The 26,836-nt window shown below is 46.9% G+C and overlaps 1 protein-coding gene across 3 annotated transcripts; it reads right to left on the bottom strand.

Annotated features, from left to right (window-relative positions):
• Positions 1 to 664: 664 nt before the first annotated feature.
• On the bottom strand, positions 665 to 26,636 carry LOC147624493 (uncharacterized). 3 transcript variants are annotated; one of them, XM_086819505.1, is made up of 5 exons: positions 26,488 to 26,636; positions 24,302 to 25,845; positions 3,846 to 4,562; positions 1,833 to 3,048; positions 665 to 1,156 (listed from the first exon to the last, which is right to left on the bottom strand). In XM_086819505.1, the coding sequence occupies exons 2-4, from the start codon at positions 25,603 to 25,605 to the stop codon at positions 1,839 to 1,841; spliced, it is 3,231 nt and encodes a 1,076-aa protein (XP_086675631.1). In that variant the 5' UTR covers positions 25,606 to 25,845; positions 26,488 to 26,636; the 3' UTR covers positions 665 to 1,156; positions 1,833 to 1,838. The 3 variants fall into 3 exon arrangements, with proteins under 3 accessions (XP_086675631.1, XP_086675630.1, XP_086675629.1); XM_086819504.1 differs by lacking the exon at positions 665 to 1,156 and adding an exon at positions 26,208 to 26,325 and having other exon boundaries at positions 1,440 to 3,048; positions 26,488 to 26,596; XM_086819503.1 differs by lacking the exon at positions 665 to 1,156 and having other exon boundaries at positions 1,440 to 3,048.
• Between the last annotated feature and the right edge of the window lie 200 nt (positions 26,637 to 26,836).

Here is a 26,836-nt window from a genome sequence, read left to right as displayed (position 1 = left end):
AGTATTATTAATCAAAAGAAACCACATCACACATCACAACAAGAGTATGCATTCAAAGAACAAAAATAGCAATACAATCAAATAAGGATTGAATAATGCATTATATTTATAATAATAATAATATGTTTTCAATTGCATGGTTTTGTGGTTTTCTTTTTAATGTTTCATTATTCAAGCATTCTATTTTTTTATTGATTGTAATTTAGGCAATTAGCAACCTTGTGCTTTTCGATGATGTGAAACAGCTAATGACCTCACAACATTGATGGCAAAACATTAGAAATTAGTAGCCATTCCATTGACTATCTATTTGGTACCCCAATAAGGGTAATGTTTATTTTTGTTCCTTAAATATGCACATAGAACCAAACATGCTAGGGAAATGACTTCTCAAAGATCAAACCTTTGCTCAATCAGTTAAGCACTTTGTACATCAACGGCCGAAAGACTCTCTCTCTCTCATCGGGTGTGGGTAAATAAACAAAATGGCCTAACCCTTCTATCATCCGTGTGGTAGATTGGTTAGCTCATGGAGTTGTTATTCAACACGTCCCGTGTTCAAATCTCACTCCCATCGGATAGATCATATTTGGTCTCTTGGGATTGTTCCTACGATGATAAAAAAGAGCTTCTCTCGCTCTCTCTCTCCATCATGACACATGACATGAAGACACTACATCAACATATGATATATGGCATACATGGAAGCATCAACGCATTATATATGGCATACACGTAAGGGCCTGTTTAAAATTCTTTGAGAGGAAGCATGCTAACTTTCCACCACCTTGATGTGGCTTTTTTCCCAACTCAGACAACCGACTTAGACCACATGATTTGTATAGCACTTGGACACATGATGACACACGGCACTACATAGGACAGAAGAAAATGCCTTGCTCTTGAGTGTCCTTAGAAAGCAGGCATGTTCACACTCATGGCCATCACATGATCATGGAGGGAACGACCAACTCTTTAGTAAGACAACTCGTACCAACTCCAGGGTTGCCACAAGGGGATACCACCCTGCAAAACATTTGCCAGTCAAGGCAGTGGACAAGCTGCTGTGAACACCCTGCATAGTTGTTGGGAGAACCATTTGTCAGGGCAGAGTCATGATCTTTGCTGTCCATGGCAGACTTGACAATTTGAACACCTGAAAATTGAGAATACGAATTTCTGAGCGACAAAGACTAAAGTGTAGGACTTTCTTATGGCATAAAAGTAACATAAACATATATTCGAGGTACTAAGTTTAGGACTTGCTTATGGCATAGAAATAGCATAAACATATATCTGAGGTACTAAGGCAAGAGTTTAGGACTAGCTTAAGGCAAAAAGTAGCACAAATATGTATTCATACGTAAGGGCCAATAATAGAGTAAACAAGATGAACCCAAATGTACCAGGAGGAGGATGTAAGAAGTGTACACTAGATGAAAGCAAAGGCAATGCGAATTGACGCCACCAATGTTATCATAGATATATCATATAAGTATCAGTGAATCAGAGGTACACTAAAAGCTTTACAAGCACTGCGAAGGTGTGAATAACTAAACTTGTCACCTCATCATCCTAAAGTATATATCTGGTCAAGCCATACCTACACCCTTCATGGCAACCATACAAAAAATCTAGATGTAATTACACCCACCAAAAATTGTGATTAAGCATGTAGATACATTGTCCAAAGCTTGTTTGAAAGGAGAATGATGGCCAGATTTCCCGACCGTAAAATGCAAATGCTTTTGGAAGGGAGTTGTGAACCTTCCACGTCATGGTAATGTAGTTGCCTGAGCAAAATATGTTTAAAAACACAAGTTCTGTTGCACCTTTTGTTAGAATTTTGCTTTGCCTCCACCTATCCATCCATGGTCACGGGCAACGCGGTTGAAAGCTTCCCTAGCCTCACGTTCACTATATTCAGTACGAGTGCTACATGCCACCTTGTCAAGGCGTCCCCCACCTTCAACCATGGCATTTATAACCTGTACAATCACGCTCTCAAACGAGCATGCCGGGCTCCATCCACTCTCTGTGAGAAGCTCCATACAGATACTGCCTCCAACTGTAACATGCCCAGTGTGAAAACTGAATCTTGGTGAGATGACACGCACAAACGGTGGGGCAAAAGGGTAAGTTTCCGGGAAAATACATTCCAGCTTGACCGACACTTCCGGCATGTTCCATTGCCGGGCGCACTCACTAAGGTCCTTGTACAAAGGAAACCTCTTGAATAGGAATTGGCTGAGGCTCACATGCCAGCGGCAAAGGTTACTTTCATCTGGTAAGCTAACCTCAATACCGGCCAGGATAGCTAAATCTTCATCAGTAGATTGTGACCTTTCTTCTCTGGCCACCTTTATTTGCTTCATTATGTTCTTGTACTCCTTGGCAATAGCCTGCATAGCACCAGCGGCAGGTGCTGTTTTACAATTTACAGAAACCGACAGATTTTGCGAAGGGGCTTGTGATCGTGATTGATCTGCTTGTGGCTCCACTCGCCTAGAGATGCTAGCATGACCCTTCAATTTGCTTTCCCATTCTCTCTCGTTTTTCTGCTGATGAAGGGTTGACAGATACAACCAGCATGCTTCCCTGCGTGCTTGCCGCTGCCCTTCTTGCCTAAGGACGTATGCCAACCTTAGAGCTCGGTAATGCTCCATCAGGTCAATGTTCTCCGACATCATTGTACCATTAATAGAGAAGTGAGGATGCAGTTGCTGCCCTTTCAAAACAAGTATGTAACGTATTGCAACATCCTTTTCAAATTCGGGTGGAACCACCATGATGCCACGTGTAACAGCATGTGACATTGCAGGCAAGTTGGAATTGGGGATAGTCTCTGTACTTCTTATCGATCCATTGATAATCTCACATATTGCCAGCACACAGAACCCTTCTTTTAGAACTCCATGGCTCCATCCGGGTCCCTTGTAGTAGCAATATGGCAGAGAAATCGCTGTTTGAGTTCCAAGATAGATGCCAGTCCCATATGATGCACCGCTGCTCATAAGCAATGTGTTGCTTAAGCACCTTAAACCATTCCTGCAACCAAAAAAGTGTCTTCCGTCACATGTCTGATATTATGGCCACTACACGACGGATATATGCTTTATATTTACATTCTGTTTATATCCTGCAAGCCTGCATGTATGTAGGTGTGAATGTATGCGTGTGCGCATGTGTGCGTGCATAAGCACGCGAGTGTGAGAAGTGTGCATGTAGGAGGCATGCATGCATGCATGAGAAGTGTGCAAGCATACATGTGTGAAATAAGTGTGTGTGTGTGTGTGTACCTGTGCAAGCATGCACATGAGAAGTGTGCCTATAAGTTGGCATGCATGCGTGGGAGGGGTGCCTGTTTTGAGGTGTGTGAAAGTGTGCATGAATGTACGTGTGCAAGCATGCATGTGTAAAAGTGTGCGTGTTTCTAGGTCTGTGCACTGTGGGAGCATGCAGGTATGTAGTTCTGCAAGCATGCATGAGTGGGAGAAACATATGCAAGTATGCATTTGTGAGGTGTGGGTATGTGTGTATCTAGATTCTAGGTGTAAAAGCATGCATGTGTGTTTCTAGGTCTGCGCACTGTGGGAGCATGCAGGTATGCAGTTCTGCAAGCATGCATGAGTGGGAAATGTGCACATACATAGATCTGCAAGTATGCATTTCTGAGGTGTGGTTATGTGTGTATCTGGATTCTAGGTGTAAAAACATGCATGTGGGGGAAATGAATCTGTATATAGCTGTACAAGCATGTATGTGTGAGAAGTGTGCATGTATGGAGGTGTACGAGTGTGAGAAAGTCCTTGAATACTCTGAAAATTTGTGTGAAAGAATCCAACCTCAAGATTGAGAACCAATTTTCTGCTGCACTCCCATGGAAAGCAAAGAAAGAGCCCCCCTGTTGAATCCGGCGCTGCTCAAAGTAAGCCTCCCTTTCAGGACTGTCATGCAAAACTGCGAACTGATAGTGTGCATCTAAAAACCCAAATTTCTCATCAGCCTTCAAAAGATGCAACGTCAGCCTGCTTGTAGATAGAACAAATCTTAGCACATCATAAGGAAGCCATAACTTCTTTGCCCATTTGGAGCTCCCATCTAGCTCTTCAGGCCTTTTGCCTTTCATAGTCTGCCTATCTGCCTCCAGCTTCTTGTCCCAAAATTTTGTCAAGATTTTCTTCAAGGTGACCTCATCCCGACAATCTTTCATCACTGCCACTGGAGGATATGATTGCAAAACAGCTTTGAGCATGTTCAAATTTTTGTTTGGGCACATGTTCTCTGCACCTTTGTACTCAGAAGATTGGTAAAAAGACAGACGCGCTGCCGTCTGTGGTGTGCTGGCAGAATAATCAATTCTTTCCACCTTACTAAACCAGCCACTGCGGCCACGGATCTCCTCCCGTTCCAACAAAAAGGCGGGAAACGGCTCAAACACATCCCTGGTACTGTTCGTTGCAACAATAGCAAGAGAGAGCTCAAAATCGATGACTTCTGGAGAGTTTTGCACTTCCTTTAGTACATGCGTCCCCAATCCAAGTTCCTCAAATCTGAAGAGGCTGTATACAACAAAACCAACAAGAATTTGGGCCAAGATTTTCCCTAGCAGGAAATGAAGCAAAAAGCATGCTTATGAAGATCCCTCTTTATTTTGTACATAGCATGCTAAAATAGCTAAAGCCTTGTATGATATTTCAACCAGTGACCATGCATACATGATCCTTTAACTTTCAGATATGTACATATGGCATACAAATGTATGTAAAAGATCTTTAAACTGATGGTGTTACATCACCTGTAGTTACCAGATTCCCCCAAGGACAGGCACATAAATAGAGTCTAGGAAGCTGGTTCCATGGATGAGGTGGCCACTTTAAAGACAAATTCCTGAGGGAGAGTTATGGTGCCAATGTTGCAGTATTGCTCGTAGTGGCATTGCGATCACTTTTCACAAACAGTTCAATAAAGTATTATTCAAAACTGACATCAATGCTCTTGGCAAGGTAGTAGTGTTGCATTGAAGCGCATTTCATGTAAGAAATGTTTCTTGCGTACGAAACACTTTTTTAAAGCACTTTTTTGGGATTAAAAAATTAGGGCTCGACTTGGACTGTTTCCAAATGCGCCCTTTGAAGTACAAGGCTGATTTGCCATCTAGTCAGTCCCCTCGAATTTCCGTGGTGCATTGTTGATGGTGCCCTAGACCTGTCCAAAAGCTATGTACCATACAGTCAATGTTTGAATTGTTCATTGTACAACAAGCTCCTTTATTAGAATGTAATGCTCACAATCTACAAGGTCGCCAACGGTGGGGCTACACTTGTTTTGGCTCAAATCTTCTTGCTTGGTTGTAAAAAGGTAAGAAGCTACCCAAGAAGCCTTCCGCTAGAAAAGCATTTCTTTAGGCTGAGAATGGATGCACATGCCATAAAAGGAGAACTTCTTTAGGCTGAGAATGGATGCACCCCTTTTTAATGAAGTCGACCAGCTATATTTGAAGTACTTTTCCCTTTTGGCCCAAAATAGGTGAACTTGTCAAAAAATATCAACTTTATGCTTTTCTCAAGCTTGTAACCCAAGTTTCAAGTAGGCGTCTCCTTTGTCCACCTATCCATGCCCAAAATAATAATATATCCAATCCGTCTTTAATGATATGTGAACACACTGACTTATAAACATTATAAGTCACTTTATTGATAAAAATCCCATGGTGCTCATGCTGCATAGCCATCTTTCAAGCCAAACTTTGCCAATAAATGCCTCAGCTTTCTTCTGTGGAAAATCCCCGTTCACACCTTGGTTCCGCTTAGTGTGTGAAACACTCGTCAAGACTGGTGAAGGGACCAAATGGTGTCAGATAGTGATGCTGACATACCTGATGTCAAGAGACTTTTGAAGTAGAAGTTTGAGATGAAAGATTTGGGTAAGCTCCGATATTTCTTGGGCATAGAGGTGGTGAGATTACCTCATGGCATTTTATTGTTACAGAGGCAATATGGCTTGCAAGGTTGCATAAGTAGGACATACCTTATTATAAGGTACGTTTTAGTGTACAGTACGGTATTGTACCGTACTATATGGGTCTATACGTGACCCCCCCCCCCCCCCCGCCCCCCCCCCCCCCCCTGCGCGGAAAACTGACCTTTGGCCCAAGACCCCCCCGTAGTTATCGATTTTTCATTGCCCATAAGCGCCTGCCTGTAGCCGCTTATTTATCCACCTATAGGCGATGCCGCCAAGGAAGCACCAAGGGGGGGTTTTGAACCCAAGACAATAGCCATTCCTCTTATTGGTACAGACATTGCAGCGAGAGATGATGATGATGATGATGTGGTGCCAACCGCTGCGGTCATCGATCTATTGGCGAGTTGGATTCCTGGGGAATCCTTGTACGGAGGGTAAAATTCGGTCCATTCTCTCGAGAAAGTCGCTAAAGCAACCTCTGCACCTCGACCAATGGGTCATGGTGCTCGAAAGATCAAATAGTGACAGATTGAGCGACAGATTGAGCAATACCTCTGGGTACAACTCTTCGTCGTTCTCTTGAAGAGTCAAGATCTCTTCGACCAATTCGTTTTGTAAGCTCTCTAGGCGCTTTATGACCAAGAAGATTTTCTTGTTCATGTCTTATCCAATTTGTGTCTTCTCCTGGATGCTTTATACCCAGGGCAATCTCTAGCATTCAATGGCATGTTCTAGCAACAACCGAGAAGTCTTCAAGTTTTTACACCTCAAGACACAAGTCCTGGCTAACCTGGCTATTTGCAGTGTTCTTACCACTATGGACCGACCATTGTACGTTATAGTAAGAGAGTACTTTCCCTTATAGTATGTACTCTTATCTCTTTTATGTAAATGGTTGTAGAGAAGAGAAGAAGATAGAAGATCAATCATCCATCTCTCTCGTGTGTTGCTCTCTCGTGTGTGTGTGTGTTTGCTTGCAAGGAACTCAAGCTCTCCCTATCCCCCTCATTCTCTTCAAGAACGACCCCCTTTTGATGGCCAAGCAATTGCCATATGGACTTACAAATATGGACTTACAAATAGGACCCCAACTCTCTTCAATCATCAAGCATTTTTGGACTCAAGGCTTCTCAACGCCCAGGAGCACATACGTTTTGAAGAGCGAGAAGAGATTTAGTGCAGCATGCTAACTATGCAGAAGCATGATAATTGATTTTTAACACTACAATGATAACATAGAGAAGTAGAGAGTAGGAGAAGAAAGACTATTTACCTAATCCACTCCTACTATATAATACTTGAGTAATCACGATGAATTGTGAATGCTATGTATAAACACCATGCTTACTGACTTAATGTTCTCCATGGGAGGTGTACTTGGCTGATCCAAATGTTGTGATTGCATGCCCTTGGTCTTGGCTTTGCAATCTTTGTCTTTGAATGCTTGGAATGACCCTTGATTTGCCCTTTTATAGGGATTTTAATAGCAAGGCATATTCAGGTCGTCCAACCTTTTTAGGCCTTAAAAAGTCATCAAAAATGTCATAAAATGTGTTCATATTGTGCCCAATACTTGTCCCCACCATCGGTGTATGTCCTAGGCAACTCTGGAGTCTTGACACCTATAGGGTTGTAAAACTACTCCGAACTGCCCATATACAACCTCTAACTTTGCCCTTTTAGGCAGCTGCAAGGAATAACTATGTCTACATGGCATCGGATTAAAGTGTGCACTTGACATCTGAAAGCCAGCATTTGTTGGAGATCTAGGATCAACAGCAACTTGGGCAAAGATCTTCTGGGATTGATCATCATTTACACTTTGAGCAATTTAGTTGTACTTTGTTTCATTGAACATAAACAAATTAGCAATAGGATTGTTAGTGTGTCTTCTATTTGTGAGATGACTGCCGTCACGCAATTTTAAAGCAATTCACCTCCATTGATTACCCACATGCATTGTAGAAGAAATAGCTTCTAATCTAGGACGTCATCTTGCTAAAGGTTGACCAATGTCCCGGCAACCTTTAGCAAGATGACGTCCCAGATTTTTCAGCCATATTTGGGACGAATCATCATTATATTCTTAGATGACATCCTCATCTGCAACAAGTCCAAAGAGGAGCATCATTGGCATTTGGAGATGGCTATCAAGTTGATCAACAACAATCAACTTCGGTTTCATACGAAGAAGACACTTTTATGTGACAAGTCACCTGCTATCTTTGCCGATGGGAGCTTGATCAATGCATCCGACCAAGGTGGAGGCCATCGTGATGTGGCTAGTTCCGGTAGATGTATACCAGCTTCGAGAATTTCATCAACCATTTCCAAAGCTCTATGCTCGGGAGACAAATCCTATGCTGGATGATACAATGGAGGATTTGATATTTGTTGAACCTCGGTGGAGCACGTTTGCTTTAGGGAGCTCAAGGTACTTCTGTCTTAAGCTCTTGTTCTCTAGCTTCAAAATTTGAACGAGCCATTCAACAATTTGCTGTGACACCTCTGATGGTGGACTTGGAGCTCTATTGGAGCATGGGCACCCGATTGTCTATGAAGGTCAGAAGCTATAGTACTCAACATATGATTGGGAGCTTCTAGTGGTGACCCTTGAGAAGTGGCGGCTTCACCTAATCAGTGCTAAGTTTTGGATCCATATCGACCATCGGTCGCTCACATATTTACTCACAGAGTTAGCTAGATTTATCTCCCCATCAAATTCATTGGTGGCAATTTCTCTCATAGTTCACATTACAGATTGACAGTGTGCTAGGAAAGAGAATGTGGTTGTGCTGATGCTCTTAGTTAGATTTCAAGGTGGATTGGAACAAGTGCGTGCACGACATTGCTTTGGAGTATACCTTCGGGGTTGGTTGTACTACAAGGATCATCTATGCGTAGCCAAGGGCGGTGATTTTCATGAGATGCTTCTGTAGAAAGCCCACAATGTTCTCGTCTCAGGACACCGCACTAAGGGCCCAACATTGGAGAAGTTGACATGACTTTTTTATTGACCTTACATGAAGTAGGATGTGCCTCAATATGTGATTCTACCAGGTTAGTTAGAAGTGCAGGTGTGACACCAAGAAACCAGCCAACAAGCTTCATCCATTGCCATATCCAAAGTTGCCATGGGAGAATATTTCTATGGATTTTATGATTGGATTGCCAAGAGCCCAAGATTCAAAATGAATGTATATTGACAATGATAGATCAGTTGTGCAAGCAGACACTTTCAGTCCATGCAAGTCCAATGCAAATGCTTAGGTGGTGGCCAGGTTGTTCATCATGGGGTGTTTTTGTTGCATGCACGGAAGCCTTGTTGTACTGATCCATAGCCCTAAGCCTGATTAGAACAAGATGCTAAATAAACATGATTAAGACAGAGGAGAGAGAAGAAGAGAGATTGGTGTCAACGTTTTTCTCGTATTTATATGGTACAAAAAGGTTGCTTAATGAATGTACATGGCTTAGGCCCTTGATCAGCCCCAAAGGGGTTCACCTCTAGCCCTACATAGCTTGCTTCTACTAACTTAGGAGAATGATGGACTAATGAATGACTTCTTGATTATGCTGAATTATGAATGATGCTTATATATATGTTGCGAGGGGCTGGTCGGCCGGCTCCAACACTTGTCAGCTAGTTTGCTGGGACGATATTTGCATAAATGCCTTCATTAAATGCTGCGCTTTTCACTGATGTGATGTTACTCTATGCTGGCCACTGCTAGGGACTCAGCCACCTACTGCCTAGGTATCTGTTGGCTTCCAACAGAAGACAGAGAGCTGCCAACAGGACACCAAAGCCCTCTATGCTGCTTATGTTGATGTTGATGCTGCTACTGATGATGATGATGATGATGCTATGGCTGATGCTGACACTGATGATGATTATGATGAAGATGATGACACTGATGATGTCCTACATGCTGTCCTAACTATTGGATTAATCAAGGATTAGACTGTTCATACCGGAGATTAGCCATGGCACAAGCGTGCACGTGACATCCCCTCTTGCTAAACTTGATGAGGGGTGACATCCTTCCTCCCTGAGCTACTGACCTTAAACTTCTACTTCTGACTTTGACATTGACTGTGATATTTTTGTCTGAACACCTTCCACTTTTGATCTCCACTTCCAAGTCTTACTGAAGAACTGAGCATCTATTCCACTGTTGTCCCCATGCCTGCTATCCCTTGCCCTTAACACAGTAGTGGGTCACCTGCCGGAACTAATCATGCATGTTGCTAGGCCTTTGGAATTGATCTGAGAGCTTAATGATGTACTGGCTATGCATACATACCTCAGGGAATGCTTCCTCGCTTCGCTTGTTGCAGACCACTCCATCTGCTACCCTACTATATTCTTCTGCTGGAACTTTGCACCTTTCTTAGTGGGCTAAGCCTGAATGCTCTGATACCAATGTTGCAAATACGGAAGCCTTGCTGTACTGATCCACAACCCTAAGCTTGATTAAGAACAAGATGCTAAATAAACATGATTAAGACAGAGGAGTGAGAAGAAGAGAGAGATTGGTGTTAGGGTTTTTCTTGTATTTATTTGGTACAAAAAGTTTGCTTAATGAATGTACATGGCTTAGGCCCTTGGTCAGCCCCAAAGGGGTTGACCTCTAGCCCTACATAGCTTCTACTGACTTAGGAGAATGATGGACTAATGAATGACTACTTGATTATGCTGAATTATGAATGACGCTTATATATATATATATGTTGAGAGGGGCTGGTCGGCCAGCTCCAGCAGCTGCCGGCCAGTTTGCAAGGACAATATTTGCATAAATGCCTTCATTAAATGCTGTGCTTTACTGATGTGATGTCACTCTATGCTGCCTATTGCTAGGGACTCAGCCGCCTCCTGTCTAGGTATCTGTTGGCTGCCGACTGAGGACAAAGGGCTGCCGACAAGACACCAAAGCCCTCTATGCTGCTTATGCTGATGTTGATATTGTTGCTGCTGATGATGATGACGACGATCCTATGGCTCCCTTCACACTGCAAACACAGGCTTCTCCCAAGAGCTGCTGCACACAGACCCTAGGCCCCGCCATCCTGCTCAGGTGCATGTGCGAAGCTTGGGGGCAGCCGGGGATGAGACTCCACCCAGCTCATAGAGTGGCAGCCACTGGGCTGCAGGCTAGCAGTCTGTTACTTCCCACCTAGGAAGTCCTCATATGCTATTCTCGAGGAGGGAGAGCAGTTTTATCCCCTCCACGCAGACATCATTGACTTCTCACGCTTGGGCGAAGCTCTCCTTTTAGGGGACTTCAACGCCAAGACTCAGAGCGATTAGGCATCTGTCTATGACCAAGAGGAGCCGACCATGAAAGAGAGAGACTCGGAGGAGATTGGCATTTAGCGAGCGTCATAGGACAGAGGGGACATTACAGCACCAGGCAGAGAGTTCCTCGTGTTGGGGACCACACACGGCTTAGCCATTTTCAACGGGATGTCCCATTGGCCTTCTTCTAGAGCTTTCACATGCTTCCCACATGACGAAGGGTCGAGTACAATGGATTACCTTATGGGATCTCCGGCTTTAGTCACATCCATACATGCCTTCACCATTCCCACCTGCCCCCTCTTCAAGCCAACCATGCCTATCTCTCCTTCAGCCTGAGCTTTTCACCACCACCGCCGATCTCCCACTACACCCAGATTCACTTTCACCACGATGGGGACTCAACTTACTCTGACCATCTCTACCGACATCTAATATATGTAGACCACAATCTCCCACTAGCCGACCTCACCTCTCAGCTCACCACAATCTTACACTGTCACATGCATCCCGCATTTGGATGCCACATGGACATATCTGAACAGAAGGTGCAGGACCTAGAGTGGAAACTGGCCCTTGTGAGCCCTAGTCCGGGACAAGCCAACCACAGTTCCAAGGTCTGGTGTGCATTGTCCTACACATGAAGGAGTGCCAGTCCGTGCTCTGAGTCTCCCTCTAGAATGATGTCAGGTGTCCTGAGTATTTGGTTTGCGACCAAATGCCAGGCATCTATCTAGAAGCATGTAGGCTGCATGTAGAAAGTGGCCAGCCCTTAGGGCTACCCTAGAATAAGGATGGAATCCCTTGCATTGGGCATGGGGTAGGCCTTAGGCCATCCCAAGGGGCCAACATGGCCCATGGCCTTGCCCACCAGTCAAGAGAGGCTAGGGCATGCAGTCAGCCAACCCTATGGGGCCCTGGACAGCAAGGCGGCCATCTAGGGTGTTTACCACCTTTTTATGAAGGCGGCTAGGACTGTAGCAAAGTACCCTTTTTGTACTATATGAAATATACTGAATTTTCAGCACATCTATCTCTCTCTACTCTCTCTCCATATCTGCGTTTTGCATCAGATGGTTTCCAGTGGTGTTTAGGGCTGAAAGAAGACTCTCAGAGCTTCCGCATGTTACAGCACATGTGACACCACATAGAGGCCGGAATGGGCCGCGACCCCCCCTTGGAGTATTATATTACCCAAGGAGAATAATATCATGTACAAGCTTTGAGGGCCGTACTCTCCCCAAGGGAGATGCCGGATTATCCATATACAAATGCCATAACATAGCCCCGCACGAGGCTACCAAGCCGGAACACAGGCTGTAGAAATGCCGAGCCAACAATATAATCCATATAGCTCCGTGCTTCCCCAAAAACCACGGGTCTTTATGCAATAGAGCTGGTACAACAGGTTCAGCTCTCCATTCAGCCGGTACAAGGGCTGGTACAGCCATAACAGTGGTTGGTACAGCAAGTACAAGGGCTGGTACAACCATTACAGTGGCTGGTACAGTAGGTACAAGGACTTGTACAGCCCGTACAATGGCTGGTACAGCAAGTACAAGGGCTGGTACAAGTACAATGTCTAGAAATCATAATAAATGATTAAATACCCTTGCCTTCAGTATTTCTTTTTTTTTTTTTCCGAGAAAAGATCCTTTCATTAGTTATAAAAAAAACGCCCACTCGGCTACAAAACCCCTCTCTTGCTCATAAGAAGGCAGAGCAGAGATGCAATCAAGGCAGCTAGGGAGACTCTCCCTAGGTGCAAAAAAGTACAAATAAAAGTACACATAACTGAGAGGCTATATCATAAAATAGGAGGGGGGAAAATCCAAACAGGTGGCCTATAGTGCCAGCGGGGGGTACCCGCGTGTAGAGTACAGAAAGGGCCGCTACGCCAAGTGGTGTGGAAGGCCTAGCGCCGCAAGATCGCTCGATCCGAGTCGCCCTGGATGCGGTCATACTGTCCCCGCAGGGTGTGAATCAGCTCCTGCCAAATACTTCGAACAGTCTCTGCTGGTGGCTCCAGTCTCCCCTCAAAGGCCCTGAAACAACAGGCTCTCCAGGTGAACCATACGGTGAGGCTGCTGAGGAGCTCCCATCGTAAATCCCTCTCCTGTGTCCAGCCAGCGGACGAGAAATCCGGTGAAGGAACAAGGCGAGGGTGGCCCCTAATGAATCTGATGGCCTGGCTGTCTTGCTCCGTCTCGTATCCCAGAGTAGGCCCTGACGAAGTCGACCAAGCAACGGCTCCCCACGTATACATGCCCTCTGGAGAGAGGGGGGCCAAAATGCATAGCATCCTCAGCCAAATCTGTTGCGCCTATGGACAGTCCCATAGGCAATGTCTCTGTGTCTCCAATGGGTGGCCGCATCGGACACAGGCCGACATAAGGCCACTGTAGACAAGCTAGGTGCCAACTGCAGAGCCCCTGTGGGCAACCAGCCACCACTGGAAAGTCGAGATCCTGCGTGCCTGTTGGCTAGCCCAGAGCCTGGTCCAAAAATCCTCCAGGAACTCCTGTGAGAGTCCCTGTAGTAGCCGCCAATGCTCCGATGCAGCTCCCAAGCTTGCAGGATGCTCAAGGCAAATCTGTCCTCCCATCCTCTACTGAGGCCTGTCCTCCTCATCTCTATGAAGATCCACCGTATCTCCGGTGCCCAAGTGCCCCCTGTTGGGGGAGCTCTAGCCTACAGCCGCCGCTGAAAAAGAAGCTCCTTCCAAGGCTCAGCGCCTGGAAGCAGCCCCCGAACAATAAGCTTCCCCAACAAGGCTCTACTCTGATCAGCTGGATCTATCATGCCCAAGCCCCCCTGGGCCAGCGGAAGAGTAATAACTGCCCAAGCAACCTTAGCCCGGGTTGGCTGACCATCCCGCCCAGACCAAAGAAAGTTCTTGATCAGCCTCTGTACCTGGCTGATGCAAGAGCTCGAGAAGATCCAGCAAGACGTGATGTACCACATAGTCGCTAAAAGCACATGATTTGTCACCACCACCCTCCCAGCCAAGGATAGCCGAGCTGTACTCCAATATAAAAGCTTCTTCCGAATGCTCAGAAGAAGCGGGGCGATCTGCTGCTCAGGTGACAAATCAAGTCCAATCTGGCATCCCAGATACCGCACTGCTGTGCCAAGAGGAATCCATCTAAATCCCGGGTCTGGGCTCCATGCCGGAGCGGGCGCGTTACTAATCCAAAAAGCCACTGTCTTGCGCCAATTGATCAATGCTCCCGAAGCCACACCAAAAACCTGTAGCGACTGCTCTGCCCTCTGTAGATTGGCCTCCTGGCCATGCAGAAACAATCCCGTGTCATCAGCAAACTCAGAATCGAGCAGGTCCTCACCCCGGACTGGAAGTTGGAGTCCTCTCAAACCAACCTCCTCTGCTATCAGATACATGCTCATAGCCTCTGCAAAGAAGAGAAAAAGGAACGGGGCGAGAGGGCATCCCTAACGGACTGATTTGGTTAACTCAAAACTCGGCCCCCGTCCTCCTGCCATCAACACCTAGCTACGAGCTGTGGAGTATAGAGCCGCCACTCCTCGAATCCAATCTGGCTCAAAACCCAGGCGAAGCATAGTGCCCTCTAGGAAACCCCAATCGACTCTATCGTATGCCTTCTCAAAATCGAGAAGCATCACGACCAAGTCCTCACCGAGAAATCTAGCTCGGGCCGTCGCCTCCCAAAAGGTGAAAATGTTGTCAAGGATACTGCGCTTTTTGACGAATCCTGTCTGGGTAGCATGAATCAACTCCCCAAGGAAGGGCTGGATCCTCAAACTTAAGGCCTTTGCTAGGACCTTGTAGACAGTATTGAGGATCGTAATATGCCTCCAATGCCGAATATCATCTGACACTCCCTCCCCCTTGGGGATAAGAAAGATCAAGCCCTCTGAAAAGCTCTGTGGCATCACCCCAGTGTCCAAAACATACTGAAAGCCCCTGCGGAGGCCCGGGCCCAAAAGGTCCCAATAGCGCATAAAGAAGGCAGGCGTCAATCCGTCCTCCCCAAGGCAACTATGACGCGGAAGGGCCCTCAAAGCCTCAACAAGCTCATCCTCTGAAAGGGCCTCACCCAAAACTGTGCGCATACGATCTGTGACCCTCCTCTGCACATGGGCCCACACAGTCTGTCTGCAAGCATCACGTGCCTCCGTGGCTGGCTCCGCTGAAAGCAGGTCTCTATAGAACTCAGTGGCAATGGCTCTAATCTCCCCGGGCTCAGTGGCTAACGATCCGTCTTGCCTCCTGAGCTGGCTTACTCCTACTCAAGCATGGCGGGGTCCGGAGATCTCAAAGAACTCCCCAGTCACTCTATCACCAAACTGCGTCCACTGAGAGGCCTGGCGATGATAGTAGGACTCATGTCTCTGCTCCTCTGCCTCTCTAACCTCCTGGCGTGCCTGGCTCAGCTGGGACGCCACCCACTCACATATAGGCAGCTGCTCCTAAAGACGCTGAAGCGAAGCAAGGCTACGTCTCAAGCGACGCTCCCGCTCTCGAGTCTCTCGCAGTCGTGTCAAGGCTGTAGCGTGCAGAAAAGAGCTAAGCTCGATGAGTCCCTGGGCACACTGGCCTGCTGCATCCAGGTCAAAGCTCTGGCTATCATGCCATATCCTCTCAATGTCCTCAGAAAGACTGGGATCTGTAAGTATCCTCTCTGGGATCCTCAACTGCAAGCTGGTGTCCCGTTTCCTCTCCTCCAGTGTCAAGATAACTGGCGCATGGTCTCAAAAAGAGGTGCCAGCGAGAATGCCAACGGAGCCACCACGCTCCCCGAACCTGTCGCCCACATAGAAGCGATCAATCCGTGATAGATTAGTCCCTGGCGATCCGACCGAGAAAAACTAAGACTGCCCTGAGAACGAGAGAAAGCCTCATGCTGCCATGCATCAGTGATCCGCAGTGTCATATAAAATCGCTCCCAAGCTGCAAGCTCCGTGCCGTGCACTGTAACATGACTGCCTCCCACCCTATCGGCCGGGTCCTCAAGCATGTTGAAGTCTCCCCCAACACACCAATGTGCGGCCTCGCGCAATGCATCTGTAACAAGGGTCCAGAACTCTGCTCTGGCACTAGCATGGTTGGGCGCATAGACATTGAGCACACCAAAGTGCTCATCGTGCATCCTCAGCATAACATACTTTGCTCTACCAGGCACAATGACCCCGCGATCCACAATGGCCTGCCGCCATACATCCGCAATGACCATACATACTCCTCCCTGCCCCCCCATGGGGCCAAAACCTGCAGACCAAAATGTGTCCCATCTACCGGGCATCACCGAACCATATCTCCGAATCCTACTCTCACTCAAATGGTGCTCCTGCATCATCAGAATATCAATACTGCCCCCAACCAGGCATCTCTAAAGCTCCTGCCTCAAGCAACCACGATAACGTACATAGTGTGTGCCGCCAAGGCCCTGTACATTCCATGAGATGATCCTCATGGATGACCCGCTGAGGTGGAGGCTGTCTCAACCATACGGCGGGCCTTCGCAAGCGGCTTGGATGGAGAGTAATCCCCATCCGAGCGGCTACGAATCTGCCCACCCGGTGTGCTGCAAGAGTCTCGGACCAGGCGCCAGTGGCTGTGTCCCATAGCGACTGCCTCCCACTCGGAGAGAGAAACCTCATGTATGCATACATAGCCAGGGTCTCGTGCTAGGTCTGCCACTATGCGAACCACCAAATGTCGAATCCCGGAGGCATCCGCACTCCTGGCATCAAAGAAATGTGCCAACTCCCAGAGTCGGCCTATCACATGTGTCATCTCCAAATCGCTCACATGGTGAGAAAACTCAACTGCCTGAGTCTTCAAAATACTAAGAGCGAGATCCATAGTCCACTCCCGGTCGCTAGTGCCGCAAAGAGGGAAGGAGAAGGCCACCGCTGAATCAAGTGCCTCCTCCCCTCGGGCCGGAGGTATCACCACATGAACTCTGATGGGTGCTGGCTCATGGGGGCCCTCCGCTCCAAAAAGGCGCGTGAAGGAGTAGTCGAAAGCCTCCAAGCGCTGTCTAGTGTCAAGACTACTCAGCCAACTGCGGATAGAGGATATCCGTGAAGCACGAATCAGCATGGTAGGTCTCCTCTACGGTGCTCGAGCAAGGTCGGTGCTCAGTGCCCGCCGGACTGCAGGTGAACTGCAGGTGAGCGCCAGGGTACTGCCAGTGCCCCCGGGGAGCTGAGGCGAGCGGGGGGGGGGGGGGGGGGGGGGGAGAAGGGGGTGGGGAAGGAGCCGCTGAAAAAGCGGGAAAGAGAACGGGAGGAGGCGAAGGTGGAAGCGAGGCGAGAGGGGGGGGTGGGGGGTGGGGGCGAAGGGGGGAGTGCTGGCATCTCCTGATCCTCAGTCTGCGCTGGGGTCTCCTCCTGGAGGGGAGCAAAGCTGTTCCTCACTGGAACCCAGTGATGCTGAGGCTGTGACTGCCGCTGCGTCGGCCTCTGGGCATGCTGTTGTGGCTGTCTCCCTCTACGGCGCCCCCTGTCCAGGCTGCCAATCCGAGGTCTCTGTGGGCTGAGTAGGTGTCCCGGAGGCAGGTACTCGCGGCGAAGTCCAGGAAAGCAAACTGTAACATGGAATAGGCGCTCTCCTTGCTCGGCCGCTACTGGGTCAAAACCATGCTGCCAAGGTCTGAAGAAAGCCCGAGCGCCCCTGATGTCAAGGGGACTCATGGCTAGGACCTCGGCCACGCTCTGGGCTGTCTCGAACTCAATCTGGTAGTGTCAGCGGCCCAGTAACTGAACGTCCAGGATCTTGCCCACATCTGCAAGAAGACGGGCCTAGAGAAGATCCCGGACCTCCCCTCTGCTAGGGCGAGTGCCAACTATGCGGCAGATGGTGGAATGTGCCTGGAGGCGTTCCACCTCTGCGGCGAGGCTCGCTTCCTCTTCTGGCGAAAGAGAAAGCCTGATGGGGGTATCCTCAGGGGCGGGCGAGGGGGCTGCGGAAGAGTCCCTCTGAGGTGGGGCGGGAGGGGGAGGAACCTCCATCAGAGTCTGAAGTTGAGTCGAGGGTGAAGCGATAAACGGGGGGTCCTGCAAGAGCCAAGCTGCACGAAAAAACGGAGCGGCGAGGGGAAGAGAGGGGAGGGCGGAAAAACAAAAAGGGGGGGGGGGGGGAGACAGAGGGGAAGGGGCGGAAGACAGAGGGCGGCGGAGGAGGAGGAGGAGAAGAAGAAGAAGAAAAAAAAGAGGGATGGACGGAAGGCAGAGGCGGAGAAAAAAGAGGCAGCGGGGAACGAAAGGGGGAGGCAGGGGGGGTAGGGCGGGGGCAGGCAGGGGGGGCGGGACGCGGAGGAAGGGGGGGAGCGATGGGCGCGAGGGAAACTGGGGCAGGCGGGCAGGCGGCGACGGGCGTGAAAAGGGAGGGAGGGGGGCGCGAGAAACACAAGGGCGAGGAGGGGGGGGTGCGAGTAGGCAGGGAGAGGCTAAGTCACGAGGGCGGGGAGGGGGGGTGCGAACAAGCGGACAGGCAACAGCTCGAGCAGGGTGAGGGGCGAAGGCTTCAGCCTGCCTTCACTATTTCTATGCGATGGAAGCCTCCAAAACAGTCCCCAATAGCCAGTATTCTTCATGGGGAGCCTTCAAGAGAGAGAAAGAGAGTAGCCATCATTAGGGCAGCCTGTAACGGTGGTAGAGGCTAGTGTGCAACAAGAGAGCCTCCCTTAATGAAGAGAGAAGGCTCCAATTTATAGATTTGGGCCTCCCATGAGCTAAAATGGCAAGAGAAGGCTACAATGACAAGTGGAGAGCCACACAATAGCTGGAGTGACAAGTGTGAGGCCATTTGTCTCACTTTGATCCACTTTCTTGCCACATGTCCCAATCTAAGAGATGGGTTCTCCCATAATATTTACCTCTAAAAATATCCCAACTAGTAGACATTCTGTCATAGGCACTTTGCCAACTCTTGGTATCTGCTCAATTCGAGGTGTAACGACGCGAACAGAATTTCCATCAGAGTCGGGCCACAAATAGCAACTCTCCTAAATTTTAGGAGTGTGGTCCTTTGTATTCTAGGATAATCCCCCATTCCCAAAGCTTGTACTTTCCAAATATTTAGACATCCTGGAGTCCACCAGACCCCTTTCATACTTGGAAATGTCCAGGTTGGTGACAATTAGCCTGAGAGCAAACATATAGCAATGCACACTCTGCTCCTTTTCTTATGGCTCGTTGGGCTTGAATGTGGGAAATGAGTGGTATAATGCTCCGATCCCCGCGAATCATGAAGGGCTCAAGAAAACCTTCAACAATAGTGAAAGTGTCCTGCCTCCAATCAAGAATGGGTGCATACTGTCTAAACCACTGAATCCCGAGGATCATGTCACACCCTAAAAGAGGGGAGACAATGAAATCCCGCTAGAATGTTGCCTTCTAAACCTGAAACTCAAACTGCTGAGCTTTCTGAGAGAGTTGTGTACAGGTGTAAACCCGTCCACATCTAGATGGTAAGGAACCAAGGTACAGCTCATTTGTTTTGCCAACTGCGGAGAGATGGAATCCTCAAAACTGCCGATGTCAAAGAGGACAATGGATTGTTGTCCCCTTACAGTGCCATAGGCACAGATAAGAATCATATACTATGGTGGAAGAAACAGGCCTTGAGGTCAGCAACGAAAGTAGTCCAATCAAATTGGAATTGGCCTATGATGGGATCTGTGTGAAGTGTTGCCACCAAGTAACAACTTGCCCAGTGAGTTGAGGTGCTGCCACATGGACTTTATCTTGTGGATCTGTAATTTTAGCTAATGGAAAATGTGTTTCAAATTAGTAACAGCAGCATGATCACACTTATCATCATACTTACTAAAATTTGGAGAGGTTCATATGACGATGGTGGTAGGGGTTGGAAGACGAGGTATTTGGAGCCATCTTGGAAAGGGATGCCAGAATCTCTGCCATCGTCTGCTGCTGATGCTAGATTTGCATAGCCTTTAATTGAGTCTTTGCTAAAACTCTCGGTCAACGGCTTCTCGACGATGCTAGTCTTCCTCATTTTATTTTTTTTCTAGAAAAAAGATCCTTCTATTAGTTAATGAAAAAACAACCACAAAGGGCTACATACAACCGGCTAAATACAAACTCGCCTCATGTAAGGGTGGGAATCAAATGATCGTAAGGGAAAGAAGACACTTGTCCTCTGGCTAGCCGCTCTATGACAAGAAGGTGGGGGGGACAACCACACAGGTGGTATGTAATGCCAAGTGGGGTCACCATCTCGATCTGTTGAGGAAAGGGCTGAGCCTCCAGAGTCTCAGGAAAGCTTCCCGCCGCTTCCGCATGCGGTCAAAACCTCCCTGTAGCTTCCCCTACTAACCGCAAAGGGTATGAATGATGTCAAGCCAAATGCTCCTAATGGACTCAGCAGGAGGAGTGTGGGTACCCTCAATGGCCTCACTGCATCTAGCACACCAAATGTGCCAGGCTGCAATGCTACTACAAATCTCCCACCTCTAGCAAAATCCTGGTCGCCAGTGGACTGTTGGCAGAGCTGTGATTGGTACTGTCGAAATACGGTGGTGGGAGCTGAAGGGCTAAACCTCCCCCATCCTCTTCATAAGCCCTAACCACCTTAGCCTCTGTGGCCCAAGCGACAGTGCCCCATGTAATGATCCGGATCACAGTGTCGTGCCATGGCACGTCTATGGTGTGAAACCATGCATGTGAGGCCATTAAATACAAATTCAGATGCATGGGATTAAGTGCCATGACTTAAGTGCCCCATGTAATGATCCGGATCACGGTGTCGTGCCATGGCACGTCTATGGTGTGAAACCATGCATGTGAGGCCATTAAATACAAATTCAGATGCATGGGATTAAGTGCCATGACTTGAGTCATTATATGATGCCCATGTACATATGTTCATATTGTAAATGAGGTTCTATAAGACGAGCTGAAGCTGAGCCAGGTTTCGAAGCCTCAGTACATGAGTGTGGTGTGAATCGTGGAGTTTTTATGCTCATGGTGAACCTTGGGGGCTAGCAGAAGTCCCTGTGCCTATGTACATAGGTTTGGATTTTGCTTGAGTATTTAACAGCTTTTCTTGGCCCCACGAGATGGTAAAATGCTCAGAAATCATGCTTGAGATGATAGTGACATTTGATTGAGGTTCAAAATGACTGGGAAATGGCCGTGTCTTGGTAATAATGATGCTGATGATTCAAAGCAGATATTGCAGCTCTGGTTTTGGAAGGTCGTAGGTGCGGCGTGATGATCCGAAGCATAAGGAAGGAGGGGCTCTTTTAGCATGGTTGTGGCCATTATTTAGGCTTTGAAGGGAAATAAAATAAAAAATATATATATATTATGTGGCCACCCTATAATAGTCCACGTGGAAGGTTTTGTAGGCCGCCAGCGTGATCATCTAGAGGCTGGCGAATATTGGAGAAGAGTGGTAGCCGCTCGTGGAGAGGGACGCCAGGGGCTGGTAATACTGCCGGGGGGGGGGGGGGGGGGGGGAGCAGAGAGGCGGTGGTCGTCTAGAAGTTCAGAGCAGAGGCGCAGTCGAAGGAGCCTAATTCAGGCGTGGACCGGCCAACAAGGAAGGGGCGCAAGGGCCTGGCACAGGCCTAGGAAGGACCTTGGAGACGGCATAGCGAGGAGTGTGTGCGGAGAACACTGCAGTGCAGGGAGAGCGCTGGTTGAGTACAGAAGAGGGAGCGTAAGGTGTGCACAACGGCAAAGTGCAGTAAAGAGAACGACGGGAAAAGGGAGCCGGGATCCTGGAGGAGAGGAAGCTGGAGAGAGCATGTGGAGAGCTTGTGCAGTTGTGGATGTGGAGGAGACTACCAGAGGAGCTTACGTGTGAGCCTGGAGAGCAAGATTGCAGTCGAGGAAGCTGAATTTGCCCTAAAGGAGGCTGGATACAACAAGAACTGGTTAGTGCCAGGAAGTAGGCGACCTCAAGAAGATTATCCCTATCAAGAGAAATTGCTTCCAGGTGAGCAGATGAACAAGGAGACTTCATAAAGGTTGGTGTTGAGTTGCTGAATTCTGAGTTTGACTGATGAGGAGCATAGGAATCATTGCCAGAAGAGTTGACTTTGTCAGACAGAAGTAGGGGTTTGCTGTTTTTTTGAATGTGTGAGCATGTAGAGGTGATTAGAGTCAGTAAACTTGCTGAATTTTGCAAAAATCAGAACTGATGTCAATGATTGGGATGTGCTACTACCTGGGTGAAGTGAATTTGAGAAGAAAGAGGCCAAGAACAAGAGGAAAAGAAGTATTCTGATCTGATTTGGGTGGACAGAAGTTGCTGCCCCTGGAAGAAGTGGAATTAGAGTGTTATGAGTGGAATCTCATTGTAAATTGGTGCCTCTGTGAACTGATGTTTTGTTGTCTTGAATTTTCAGTCATTGTATGACCTGTACTAAGTGCCAGTGAAGAGCTACGGGCTCGTAAAGAGGACTGATTTCTTAGAAATAAAATGATGATCGGAAAATTCAGTTTAAAAATGAGATTTGGTATGTAAATATTATGGTTCCAGCCTCTGCTGGTGGTTCCCCTTGAAGAGATAAATATTCTGTTTCCTTGCTGGGATTAGAAACAACTCTCACAGCCAGAAGTCTCGCACTTGCCCAGCGATACCGCACACGTCACGACAACGGCCCTATCCATAGTGAAGATGCAAAGAATCTGCCACCAAATCTGTTGAGCCTTCGGGCAATCCCAAAGACAGTGTCACTGAGACTCCTGAGGGTGGCCGTACCTCAGGCAAATTGCTAGCCGACCTCCAACTGCCAGCCAAGTGCCGACCGCCAAGCTCCTATCTGCCATCAGCCAAAGAAAGAAGGTGATCTTTCTAGGCCAAAAACTGGCCCAGAGCCTCTTCCAAAAATTTGAGAGGAAACGCTGTGAGAGGCCCTGTGACTACCAATATGCTGCTGCTGTTAAATTTGCAGCAATGTGATAAGCTATGGTGGATCAAATGCTAGAATCAACATCATTAGAAAAGAGATTAGACGATAATTAAGACGTGATTAGTAAGCAATTAACTAATAGCTTAATGTAGGCATGAATAATAAAAAACCAGCGAATTCTCATTAGGCCAATGCCTCAATTTATAGAGTTTACATCCAAGCATGTAACATCTTTTTAGTCTCATAGATCTTTCGTAGACGTTAATAACATCTTTCTTTCTCTTTGAAAGATTCCAAATAAAGCAAGGTGTTGAGACCCTTGAATGACATTTGTTGAAAGTAAATGTTGTTGTGGAAGAGACCGCAAAATTCATTGAAGAAACTTGTGAAGTTCAACTTTTAATGAAGATCTTCAAGAAATTAATTTGAACTTTGTGGAGGAGTCTCAAGGATTCTTTTACTCCTCAAAATTGGTTGTGTCCTCTCTCTAGGAGAGTGCCTTGAGCAAGAGATTCACAAGGCTAAAGTGGATAGCTTTGATACCATAATGGAATGGATAGCTAGATTGTCTATCACTCACAATCACTTGAAAATAAAATGAATGAAGATAATCTCTCGTATAATAAAATGCAAGTACAAGAATCTATGGCTTATACACATGAAGGGTGTAGCTCACACAACTAGAAATGTATCAAAAACAATGTTCTACAACCTGTTATAGCCATGAGGTCTAGTACATATTTATATACAAATGTAGGGAGAAGGAATAGAAGCGCATGTGTAGAGTTGGTGCCACACCAAGTCGAGATAATTCCATGTGTCACTATCAAAAAAGTTCTCAAGAAGCTTCACAAGTCAATACGATATGATTGCCATGTAGGTGGGTGGTGCAAAGTCAACAAAAGGACAAAACAAATTAGCCAAGTTTGCTAAATATGAAAGTCTACTTTAATTTGTGCTAATACGAAGGTTCTTAATCTTTGATTTATTGAAATCCTAAATCATAAGGTAGAAATCCACTAACTCATCATAGTACACAGCAAGTCTAATATCACATACAGAAAGATCGCATTGCAAATAGGTGCTAAGATGAAAGCTTGCATTCAACCCTAACCTTAAAAGAATACATGTTGTGCTAGATGAGTAAAATGATGAGAACACTCACCAAAATTCTCTGTCGCAAGTGCGTAACCGGCATACAGAATATGGAAGTGAGTTCCAACACACTACACACCAATCTGGAAGTGCCCTGAATCGAGCACATAGGAAACACAAGAGGCCTACGAACTGATTCTCCATTGCAGTAAACTGTTGAAGCTCACTTAAAATCTCTTGGCTCTCCAGCTTGTTTCCAATCGTGATAGTCTTGTTCACAAGAAACTCAAAGTAAGCACAGATTAACTCTGGCAGAAGCACTTCAATCCCATATAGTTGGGTTTGATCTTTCAACCTCAGCTTCTCGGACTCTTCATCAAACTCCTCTGTAGCAACTTTCCAGCCTATAGGTGCTTCCTGAGAAACTTGCCACGCGTCAAGCTTCATCAGGTGGGCAGCCGGTTTATAATCCCCTTGGGCCCATAATTCCTTGCTAAACTGCAGAGAGATTTTCACAGGCGTATCTAGAAAAAAACCAAGAACTGATGCTGCATCATCATCTCGGACAATACCGCCGATGTGGACGAGTAGATGCACATTGAGCAATTTGGGATCCGGCTTCACTGTACACCACCGCGTGAATCTACTGCAATCAAAAACAGTGAAATCTGGCTCTTTCCAATCACCCCTCTCCTGGGCAAATTCACACTGTATCCTTGCATCTTCGGCCATGGCATATAGAAAACCCTTGGACCGATACTGCAATTGCACTGCACTATTTACATTCTCACAAGATGCCAGATCATAGCCATAGTGATCTGGAGAGTCGTCATCAGAGTCCACAGCCATGTCAGACTCATCACCTCCACTCAGTGAATCATCATCATCATTACCGGATGTGTCTGTTCCGATAGTGTCACCTTCCGCTAGAGGATTTTGGGCTTCTGAGCTCACTTCATTGGCACCTCCTCTCGCCGCCTTCTGCAGCTCTTTCCCCCTCTTGGCTTCATACTTTTGAAAGGCTAGAAACAAATAATCTAGCACTTGGCTTAGTGCATCAGGCTGGATGTTAACACGCTCTAGCTTCTCATTCAGTGTCATGAGCACATTTTCAAAAACCTCATCCAATTTGGACCCCACGCTGGTGACAAGAAAGACCTCATCGGACGAAGTTGTAGCAGAGGAACAGCATCCCACCATGGAGAAAGATGATGGGATAACAATCTGTATTAACCTGCCATTGGCTTCCAATATGATAGAAGAATCAGACATGTCAACAAAGCTCATGGTGATTGATCCTAGGTCATTCTGCCGCCCAGCGATCCATGCAACAGCCACTTCTCTGATGCAACTCATATTTGATTCTTTATCCATGCCGGAGTCACACCTCTCAAGCCTCTCTGATGCAATCTCCGTAATTCAGCCAATGCCAAGAAGAGCAATTAGATAGCCACCCAATTAGCTGCTTTACCACAATTTGGAATCCTTAACACTGCATGGCTGATAATATATACAAGTAGAAATTGCCCCTGATGATAGAACATCAAGATATTGATGTGTGATGCTTGCTCAGCTGCCCAAACCCTCGTGAAGCTTGACTGCTTTGTTGGTGCGCTACATATAGCCATTCAAAAAACACCAATTTACAACCCAAAAGGCACGGTTTTTTCAGATGGGTAGCACAGATTGTTAAGAGTTTGCAAAGAAAAGCAAAAAACAAAAAAACAAAAAAAAAATCCCGTTTGCAAGAGACCCTGCAAGAAGAAAGGCAAAAAAAAAATCCCGTTTGCTGCAAGAAAAAAAGCACATATTTTTTGCGTTTGCAAGTGAACCAACATGAGAAAAGCACAGGATGTTGTGTTTGCAAATAACCCGACACCAGAAAAGCACACAATTTTGCGTTCCGCAGGTGAACCAGCAAAAGGGAAAAAGCACAGATTATTTAGGTTGAGCAGAAAAAGCACCATTATTACAACCTGCGAAATTCTAGTTCAAGGGCTTCATCTGCGATCCCTGTCCGAAAACGCGTGCGTTTGTAAATCTTTTCAAAATTCTAACTGAGCTCTTTTCCAAAGAGATTTAAAGATTCCAGTCCTGGCAGGTATTTAAACTTATTTATTTCTTTATATTTATTTATTTATGCAACGACTGTTGAGCTCCCAGACTGCAAATTGCAGAAAGACCCAAAAAAGGAAAAAAAGTGGGTAATGGTGTGCAGAGGAAATTAAAACAGTGGGTTTAACTGCAGAAATTTACCTTTCTTGGAGACCAAGAAGCTGCGCAATCGGGATTCGGAAAGAAGAAGAAGAAGAAGCAGAAGAAGAAGAGCCCCGGCCCCCCACAGCCTGCTAATTTTGTGCCCTTAAATTCTAATAATCACTTTGGTTCCTAGTCGAAGTGGCCTGCAGGACTCGCCTCAGCCGTCCGATGCATCCCGTGCAGCTCCGATGGCCTGCACGTGCCCACGTGCGAAAAAGCAGTCAAACATTCTTTAAGCTTTTAAAGCTTTTTTTTTCCCACCTTTATTTTAAGGAAAAGTATACTATAATAGTAAGCTTTGCACATCATCTTATTCTTCTCTCTTTTTTACAGACCAAGCTAAGGA

This window comes from Cibotium barometz, chromosome 25, assembly GCF_041138505.1.
Source record: "Cibotium barometz isolate CiBa-2024 chromosome 25, ASM4113850v1, whole genome shotgun sequence".
NCBI classification, from domain to species: domain Eukaryota; kingdom Viridiplantae; phylum Streptophyta; class Polypodiopsida; order Cyatheales; family Cibotiaceae; genus Cibotium; species Cibotium barometz.
The sequence above is the reverse complement of the archived record's forward strand: the minus strand, read 5'-3'. Positions and strand labels throughout refer to the sequence as shown.